Source organism: Porites lutea, chromosome 3 (genome assembly GCF_958299795.1).
Source record: "Porites lutea chromosome 3, jaPorLute2.1, whole genome shotgun sequence".
In the NCBI taxonomy this organism is placed as follows: Eukaryota; Metazoa; Cnidaria; class Anthozoa; order Scleractinia; family Poritidae; genus Porites; species Porites lutea.
Genome location: NC_133203.1, coordinates 40,935,313 through 40,945,689, shown reverse-complemented (window position 1 = coordinate 40,945,689; position 10,377 = coordinate 40,935,313). Strand labels below are relative to the sequence as shown.

At 38.6% G+C, this 10,377-nt stretch overlaps 2 protein-coding genes across 2 annotated transcripts; both read left to right on the top strand.

Annotated features, from left to right (window-relative positions):
* Positions 1-255: 255 nt before the first annotated feature.
* Positions 256-3,073, top strand: LOC140932301 (D-inositol 3-phosphate glycosyltransferase-like). The gene is made up of 3 exons (XM_073381922.1): positions 256-273; positions 546-1,803; positions 3,050-3,073. The coding sequence occupies exons 1-2, from the start codon at positions 256-258 to the stop codon at positions 1,752-1,754; spliced, it is 1,227 nt and encodes a 408-aa protein (XP_073238023.1). The 3' UTR covers positions 1,755-1,803; positions 3,050-3,073.
* A 1,148-nt stretch (positions 3,074-4,221) lies between these two features.
* On the top strand, positions 4,222-10,131 carry LOC140929746 (uncharacterized). Its single transcript, XM_073379460.1, has 6 exons — positions 4,222-4,247; positions 4,629-4,676; positions 5,789-5,887; positions 6,319-6,417; positions 6,943-7,041; positions 8,609-10,131. Exons 2-6 carry the CDS (start codon positions 4,653-4,655, stop codon positions 9,986-9,988), a joined length of 1,701 nt encoding a protein of 566 aa, XP_073235561.1. The 5' UTR covers positions 4,222-4,247; positions 4,629-4,652; the 3' UTR covers positions 9,989-10,131.
* The last annotated feature ends 246 nt before the right edge of the window (positions 10,132-10,377 follow it).

Genomic DNA, 10,377 nt, shown 5'->3' with positions numbered 1-10,377 from the left:
GAAATCAAGTAGCGACACAGTACGTTAAGCCTGTCAAAAGCTATCAATTATTCTTCTTTTTATACCATATATTTAGTAACCACACAAGATTTAGAAAGAAATGTTTACTTAATAGTTTTTTCCCTTTAAACTTAGACATTAAAAAAACACAGCATTTCTTTTGTTCTTGTTTGAACTTAGAGCCTGGACTCAGAGTAGGCATAATAGGGGCGTAGGTTGGTAAATAGGAGACGTATTTTGATCTGGCTGGTCATCATGTTGGACCACAAGGTGGTTAGGATTTTGTTAGACATACGATAGTTAAAATACACGTACGCTAGGTTCACGACTACGAGATATTTAAAACCATTGTTTCAAAATTTAAGACTTTGAGACGGTCATGATTCCAAGAGAGCCCAAGAAACTGAGAATCTTCATTACTGGATAAACCATTCGACAGGTATAATACGGTGCAGTGAAACTTCTCAGCAAACAATAAATTATATGAAGGTAATAAAATTTGGGCTCAGTTAGCTTTTGATGGTGATTTAATCTGTCTTTTGCAGGCTGAAAATTGTCCTCAGATCGCCACCTCAAGCACTTCACAAGTAGAACCAGGTCTAAGTGACAGTTTTTCTGCCAGGTCAGTACTTAAAGTTACCCTTCTGGGAAGTGAGTGGAATTCCTCAGAAGGTGGCTTGTCAACATTAAACAGAGAACTTGCAATTTACCTTTCAAAACATCCCAAAGTGGAAGTGACATTGTTAGTTCCCGAGGGAGTTTGTAAAGATAATGAGAAAAGAGAAGCTGGAAGCTATGAAATTGCCATTGTTGAAGCAAAGGAACAAACAGGGTATGATCCCCTTGACTGGTTAAGCTTCCCACCTAAAGACCTCGGCATCGATGTCATCATTGGGCATGGTAAGAAACTTGGCCGGCAAGTCCAAGGAATACGAAATTGTGCGGAATTTAAGAATTGTAAATGGGTACAAGTGGTACATACTGCCCCAGAAGACCTTGGCAAATTCAAAGACTACATTAATCCTACTTCTAAAGGCGAAAGAAAACATCAAGTCGAAGTTGACCTTTGTAAGCGTGCAGATCTTGTCATGCCTGTTGGACTCCGACTGACAGAATTTTACTCCTCATATTTACAACGCTACAAAAAAGAAATGGATGTGCTTTCATTTACTCCAGGACTTTTTGAAAGGGAATTTGGGGATTTGGAACAAGATGTCAATAACAATGCAGATTTTAAAGTGTTAATTTTTGGTCGTGGCGATAAGGAAGATTTTGAGCTTAAAGGGTACAGCATTGCTGCCAAAGCATTTACTGACCCACGGTTGGAAAAGAAACCTTATCAACTGATCTTTGTTGGTGCCCCTCAAGGAAAGCAAGAGCAAGAAGAAGTTAGAGAAAGACTTCTGCATTGCGGCATCGCTAAAGAGCAACTGATTGTTAGAACATTTATACAAAACAGAGATAGTATAAAAGATTTGCTCTGCGAAGTTGATCTTGCCATTATGCCATCAAAATCAGAGGGATTTGGTCTTGTTACCCTCGAGGCTTTGTCTGCAGGTTTACCCATTCTTGTAGGCAGTAGGTCAGGATTTGCCAAAGCATTAGAGAACATTCTTCATGGCCATTCATGCATTGTACATTCAGATGATCCTGCAGAATGGGCAAAATCAATTGAAGCTGTTCGTACCAGGCATCGAATGCGGCTGGAGGAGATTAAAGCATTGAGAACTTCTTATGGAGTGACGTTCAATTAGAATGAACAATGTGAAGCGCTCGTGGAGAGGATGTGGAAAATGGTTTATGGTATGATTGCACTAGAATACTGGTTTATTGTAGGACGGGAACATGTAGTAATGATGTAGTTCGTTATAACTTATTGTTGTACAGCGATGGTCTAAACTTCTCTTAATCGACCTCCCAGCTCTTGGCTGCAGGTCGCTGAAAAGTACTTTGAGCAACTGAGGTTATACCCTTTTTTGAAGTTAATAATTATCACTGAATTTTTTTAAATGGAAGGTATATAAAGCGCGTTGAAATAAGCTGTCCAGAACACTCAAAAGGTGGTCGTATAACCATACACATTCCTAAAATGGACAGCGAGTGAATGTATCTTTCACAGTGATAATAAATCTTTGGAAGTACATGTAAATTGTATTCGTCTAGGGCCTAATTATTCCTCGTGATTTTCGTGTCGGGTAACGTGGTCCGTGGATCTTATCTCGGAAAAGTCGCCGATGGATGCTCGAGCGTGAAGGCTTGAACAACAGCCGCATAAAGAATGTACGCATGTACCACTACTTAAAATGTCCATTAAGTCTGGTTAAATATCGTCATGACATGTCAGAATTACGCCATGATTCCAAATTACCTTCTTTAAGTGCCAAAATCGAGCTGAAAGTAATCGATATCTAGAATAATAATAATAATAATAATAATAATAATAATAATAATAATAATAATAATAATAATAATAATTGTACTACTACATGAGAAATTTCTGAAATTTGATTGGCTTAAAGCAGTGGTATTGCAGCTTCATTTGAAATACCTACGTGTGAAAATTACAAACTACTACTACTACTACTACTACCACTACCACTACCACTACCACTACCACTACCACTACCACTACCACTACTACTACTACTAATAATAATAATATTAGTAATAATAATAATAACGATGGTGATGATAATTATTTATTGGTGCGCATGTTGCTCACAATGTACGCAAAATTAAAAGCATGAATATTAAATGTTCATGAATTTGTATATACTAGTACAAGAAGCTAAACAATAAAATGATATTATTCTACTGAGAGCGTCCCTGAATAGATGAGTTGACAGGCGTTTAAAAGCGGCAACATTATAGAAGAGATGATTAGCTTTAACATTTTTCAAAAATTTCCCACAACGAACTTATCCTTGTTTTGAGCTAGGCCTTAAATTGAAATGTGTATCGCAAAGATATTTTTTCATCGAACATGAACCTGATTTCCTATGATAAGTTTAACGAAGTTGCTGTTATATCGAAATCTCTGTTTTCACAGGGTCCTCTGTGGAAGAAAACAACAACCCAAGAACAGAATCACTCTCTGACGAGCAGCGTGTTTTCCAAACTTCCCTTGGTAGTAACGCTGAAAGGACAGTTGATGCTGCATCAGGGCATCAAACTAGAACATCCAGAAATACAGACTCTCAGTCTCAAAATAGCCGTAAGCGTAAACTTTCAGGATGCTGCGGTGACCCAGGTGTGGATATTTTTCTTGCTACTGCCCACTAATTGGAAGGGTGGGGTAGATTTCACAGAGGTGTTTTTTATGATAGAGTGTTTCTGGATTTTAGCGTTTTACTAGACCCGAATGGGATTGATACATTCCTCAGTGGTGTTGTTTCTGCTTCCAGACATCGTAATCAGGCACTGTTACCAGGACCTGAGTAATGAACAGGAAGAAATAGTCCATGAAATTCTATCACGTCAGATACAAGTGTATGTCAAGCATCGCAAAGTTGCAACTCCTGAAGGGGTATCTGCTCTGATTGAACATATACGCAAGACGTACAACTTGGCCTTGGAATCCGTGGGTGTGGGTTCTCTGGAAATAAAATTTCGATGCTCCACCCTAGAAAGCCTTGAACATTTGTGGGGTGACTATCAGTCTGGTTACCTTAATGAAATTGCTGAGAGATACCTTGTGACCCATGACATAAAGAAGAAGTTGAACTTGGAGACTGTCAGGTTAAAGACAACTATTGAAGATGAAAACTACCAGATTTGCAGGAAGATTCTAACGGAAAAATCGTGTAAGTTTGAGAGCCTTGTGACATTTTAAGTGGCAGATTAATCTACAATAAATTGATTTTTTACCATTTGCTTAGAGTGAGTCGAAATCGACGGGGGTACCTTCGTCACTTATTCATTCTTCACAGGGTGAAAAGATACAGGGTTTGGTGGCCGTTGTGGAGAGTTTTATTTTTGGGGGCCTAGTGTTTTAGTGAGAATAAGGCAGATGCTTCTGAGTTTGTGATTACAATTCTGAAACAGCCTGTACTTATTAACTGAAAGATTAATGAAAATACATGAAGCAAACTAAAATGATAGTATAGGCATTAATAACAAAAGTGTGGAGATAACTAGCTTTATCTCATTGTGTGTTAGCAAGCAGCACTAACTTTTCACCCTCAACTGAATCAGATCAAGAAAAAGATGATTCGTTACGGATCGGCACAAGCTCAGATGTTCTTAAGGTGGGATTGTTTGTTACAGTAACTGTTTTTTAATGAACAACTTTTTATTTACTATTTTTTCGTATCAGTTTTGCGTTTGTTCTGTTCAGTTTTAGTCAGAAGTCCGGCTTTTTCGTCCTCGGATAGCTATGAGCTTTTTCGCTATTTATATATTTATTTTGTTATTTTCATTTTTAATTTTACGCATGAATAAACAGCTAGGCTGTCTCACCGCTGGAGACGAGGTTGTGATTGTATATTGAGGTATACTGAGGCAACATAGCATCGTATCGATGGTATGTTGCGTTCATTTTCTAAATTTGGTCAGTGCCAGCTGGTTATTAGCCAAGATATTAAGGCCAGTAAAGAAAAAACGGTGAATTATTTTATTTTTCATCCTAGGACAAGAAACAGGTGCTAACCCATATGGAGAGAGCCGAGAACGCAAAAGTAAGTTCCGTGGTATTTAGTGTAGTGTGCTCTCGTTGTCCATTCTCTGAAGGGAAAACAAATGTGAAACTTCAATCCGCAAAAGATTTAGATGTTCCGTATTATTAACGAGTTGCTCATAAATCAGAGCGCGGGTTTATTTTTTTAGTATGAGCCGCAACATTGTTATTTAATTTACTGCACACAGTAAAGTACAGTAGGACGCCTAGAGGACTTTTTACAGTGTTGTAAAGGTACAGATAGTTAAGTTATCGAAATGGATAGAAATTGACTATGGTGAATGCTGGCTGCATGAGGCTGGGAAAAAGTCGGGATTAGAGGACTGGCCATTTTTGTTTTGTTTTTGTTTTTTTTAAAATCTAAATTCGAGGTCACGCTTGAACTAGAAATACGAGTCCACGCTCAAGGCACGTGCTGTGCGGGCGCGAATTTATAAACCTCGGCTTTGCAGAAATGTCGAACTTCCCCGCGTGAAAAGCCATCACTTCACGTTAATCGTTTTTGCCATTACAAGGCATAGAGATAATGAAAGAGAACCTTAAAAAAACAGTACCTATTTTTATTTAATTTAGGCTTCTTCTCTTGACATGATTTAGGCCTGGAAGAGGCGGTTATCAGCTATAACATAAATTAATGCAATCAATTATTGTAAGGGGCTGTGTATATGATACCGGAATAACTTTTATTCCGGAATAAGGTTCGTTCCAGAATGAACATCGTACTACATTCACATGTTAAAATCGAAAGTCTCAGCCTATGGCGTTCAATTTCGCCATGTTTAGTCGCACTAGATAAGATACGCATGCACCACTCGTCCCAGACTACACGATTTGCGAGTTTCAATCCGCAACGAAGTGTGTTCTTAGTTTATATGATTTCACTTTACATCATACCCAAACGAAAGTTCCATTCGGATTGAGGACCGGACTGAACTCATTCCGGAATGACTTGTACGGGAACAAAATTTCTTCTCGGTATCATGTGAACAGATGCAAAGAAATATATGTAGATGGCATGAACTTGTTGCGGAATGAAGTTATTCCGGTACCATGTGAACATCCCCTAAGATATGTAGACTGATGGATCTTTATTCACCTTCTAAATAAAAACAGGCGTCAAGACGCCCTCTGCACAAGGCTGCAATTAGTGGACAATGCGAGACGGTCAAAATGCTTCTTGACAATGGTGAAGATGTGGATCAAAGAGATCAGGTTTTATTTTAGTGTTTTTGGTTATCAGGTAAAGAATTTAAGGGTAATATGGACCTAAGCTGGTCTAAGCTGCTTTAGCATAATCCTGTAATTGTATGATTTTCTGTTCGCAACCCGACGCCTAGCTTTTCTTCGCTCGATATTGGAGTTAGTTGGGTCGAGTTCCTAGCCTTTTTCTTAAGGAAACTTATCTTTAATTCTTCAACAATTGTTGCGTTTTGGGATATAAGCTGTAAAGTTCTGTTTCAAAATTGATTTGTAAGAGAGGCGTTTACCTTTGGGTTGACCTTTGAAAGAATTTCAAGAATTCAAATAAAAAAGGGTGTAAGATAGTCTCAAGCTTACTGGGAAACTGAGTCCAACAATGTCCAATAATTTTGTTAGTTCCCTTTTATAACCTTCTTCACTTGCTCTGTTTATCTTTTCGTTAGTTTTCTCTGACACCTCTTCATCTTGCCTGTTGGTATGGACAGGAATCTGTTGTCAAACTGTTGTTAGAAAGGGGTGCGAACGTTAACGCTGAAGACAGAGTGAGTTCAGTCGATGGTTAAACATTTCTTACCTTGAATAAAGAGGCTTGTTTTTAATTAACCGTGGTTCTGTAAGGTACGAAAGTAAGATTTAGGATTCATTAATTCAAATTTAAGATCTCTTAAACCCATAACAATGTGAAATTTGCGTGTTATAAAAGCTTAGGTTTTTGTAACCTCGTGTTGCATCTCTAATTTTAGTCATATTCTTCTCTTTTAGTGCATGAAAATTATACAAAAAAAAAAACTGAAAGAGTTGAAGCCCTAAAGTGCAAAACAACAACAACAAGATAATGAAATAAAACACAATTGAATTTGAAATTGGCGATTAATTTTGACAAGAGTGAAATACTTTTAATGGTAATCTGGTTTTACATAAGGAAACCTAACTCGCCTTCCTTTTAAAATATTAGATTGCCTTTGTTGTTTAATATAATGGCGCTCCTTTTAGGTGTTGCGTGTTTTAAGTTATAAATCAGTAATACAACCAGGATAACAAATTACAATTTGCACCACTTTTTCTAGTTTCAACGTACCCCTCTGCAAAAAGCGGAACGCCACAATCACTACTCCATAGTGCAGTTACTCATGAACGGTAATGCAAGGCCAAGTTACCAACAACCGGTATGATATAAACTTTAAGGGTGTGCCTGGCTTTCGGTGAATGAAAACGAGCTGATTCAACACCGCCGCCCGGTTACCTCAGTGGGATAAGCGCTGGTCTGCTGAGCGGGAGGCCGTAGGCTCAAACCCTGGCCGGACCAAACACTCAGGGTCTTTAAATAACTGAGGAGAAAGTGCTGCTTTTGTAATAACATCTGCAAACGGTTTGACTTTCTAGTCTTGTCGGATAAGGACGATAAACCGCGGGCCCCGTATCACAAGCCCTTGCACATGTAATAAAAATCTGTGGGACGTTAAAGAACCCACACACTCTTCGTTAAGAGTAGGGCACGAAGAGCCCGGTGTAGCGGTCTATCTCACTTTCACACTCATGTATGGGGGCATTACTACTCATTCCTTCATTACTTGTAAACTGCACCTTAAGCAGTCTGGCAAAGTTCCCCAAGCCCTGAGGGGAGTAGATAATATGATATTTACATTTACACATTTACAACACGTAAAGTAAAATGATTAGGGATAGAAGCCATCAAGAGTTTGAAAATAGCAAACTGGCCAGAGAAATGACGCACTTGCAGATATCATTCAGTGAATTTATTGTTTCATTATCATGAAAGTTATTCTTTTAGAGTGGCAGGTAATAATTGCCCTTTTTTTCGATTTTTGTTTACTGGGTGAATAGTAATAAATTTACTGGTTGTTGTGTCGGTTTTTAAAACTCTCGTTGCGAGAAAGGAGCACTAACAGCAAGAAATCTGGACAAGTGAGCGCGCTCGAGGGTGTAAATTGTTCCTTCAAGGACATTCCAGGAGCCAAAAAAGGAGGATAGCAGCGCGCTGCTTTACAAATCAGTACTACAAAAAAGTGGATAAATCGGTGCACACTCCGACTAATTTCTGAAAGAAACTAGATTTACAATGTGATACTCTACTCGATTTTAGGTACAGTATGGATGAAAGGGTAATTTAAGCATTATTTAAAGAATACAACGTGTTTCGGATGAATCGGTATTCATCGCCAGTTCACATAATTGTGACCTTATATAAAGTTTGATAACTAACTTTATGGATCATAATGTTGAATGTGATTACGATTTAATTTACTTGAAGACTCTTATTTTTATGTTCTCTGTCATTTATCTTGATTTCCATCCACCTTTTGAGTTGTATTAGCAAAGTTAATTACATAAAACTATGATAATTAATTGTAATTAGTTAGTCAGAGTGATTTTACTCGAACCCTGAAATAGGTAGTAGAATACTACGCACTATTTGTTAGTGTCTGTTTCACGCTCCAAGTAAAATTACGGCTCTATAATGATCACCTTTTGCAATTATCATCTTTTGTTGGCTATCTTTATGTATGATTACAATTTTGTGAACTTTAGTAACCTGACGATGGATGTTGATGTATCCCAAGCGCGTCGGTTGTGTTCTTTAAATGTTCAATTTTCATTTTACTACTACTGAATTTCGATGAACGATAAATTATATGTGCTTTATTTTTATCACCTCAGTTAGATTCAGATTCTAGGTAAGTACACTGACTCGTTTTAACTTCTTGCTTGCAGTTAAGTTTAAAGTCACTTGCGGAGAAGGCATTCTTGCGTGTGGATACTCGATCGGGATTTAACTTGCTCACGGCGGCGGTCTTTGAAGAAAACTATAACGTTGTTTCCAAGGCGTTTGTACTACTCGATAACCTTGAAACACAAATGGGAATTTCAGCAGTTGCTGATACTCTGGCAAATCTGGAAACCAAAAGGTCTGGTCATCACAAAATTGAAAGCCTTTACCGAGAGACAGTGGATAAAGTCAATACACTGTCAGAGCTGCACCAGTGTGGACACGGTAATGATGCGGAGAAGGCAGTAGAGCTTGTATTAAATGATGGCCTGGATATAAACACTCCTGCATTGCGCAATCGCACACCTTTGTTGTGGGCAAGTCTTTCATCTTCTGGTGAGTTTATTGAGACCCTGATCGACCTTGGTGCTAACGTTAATGCTCAAAGAGCCGGTGACAAAGTTACACCTTTGATCTTATGTGCTCATTGGAACAACTTCATGGCAGTGAACTTGCTTTTGGATCATGGAGCTGATGTTAATATCGCCAGTGCTGATGGCAATTCACCACTGCACACAGCTGTCAGCAAAGGATTTTTTGATATTACCAAGCTTCTGGTTCAAAAGGGAAGCAACGTCAACCTTCGAAACAAAGAAGGAAGAACCCCTCTTTTTCTTGGTATAAAGAACAAACAAAAGCAGCTCATCAAACTTTTGATTGAAAACGAGGCTGATGTAACTATTGGATACAAGGAAAACTCTGCCGACAGAATTTACCTAATTCGAGGGCAAGACAGAGGTAGAGCAGCTTGGCACCGTGTCCTTGTGAAGAAACATTTACTGGGTTTATTTCTGAAGCGAACGAATGGAGGCAGTCTTCACGTGGCAGATTTTGGAGATGTTCTTGGGGGTGGGTGGGGAAAGGATCCTCCAGAAGGCACCACTGACAAGATACTTAAGGAGGGTGACTTTAAGTTTAAAGAAATACCTGGTGTGACCGTTCTTCATACTGCAAGCAAAAAAAACAACGAACCGGAGATAATCGATCTTTTGGTTAAGTCCGGGGTGAATGTCAACGCCCAGGACGCTGAAGGGTTCACTCCCCTGCACATGGCAGCGATCCATGGTAATCTGAAAATCGTGAAAACACTTGTTGATCTCGACGCTGACGTTAATATCGTCACAACCGATGGAAAGAATGCTGCTGAGTTAGCTCACTTGAATGAAGAATTGGAGATTGAGGAGTATCTCGAGTCGAAGATGGTTTCTTCGCAAAGAACCAAAGAAAAAAAGGATGACTCCGAACTTGCAAACTTACTCATTGAAGCTTACGGTTTCCCGGCTACATACTATTTACCAGAATCCTTCAGGGAATTGAACCTTTAAACTTTATTTTTTATTTCAATATACTCGCTGCTTATAGATAGTCAAAGTTTAATCTTAGAAGAATACGTTTAGACGCTGTTTAAGCAAGGAATTGGTGCCTTATCATTAAGAACCATTTTTAAATAAATTAGTCCGTACATTTATCTACTTCGCACTCGTATGAACCTTACGTACCTGTAGCAACTAAGGCCAGGTTCAAACGTCCGACGTATCGACATGTACCGACTTTAATGCTAATGAGGAAAATCTATTGTTCTCACAGTCTCATTTACATTAGATTCGGCACATATGCTGCGACCTTTGAACCGGGCGTGAGAAACCACTTTCAAAATTGTTAGGGTATTCATGAATTGTTGACAGTAGTTTTATTACAGTCAAAGTAGAGTTAG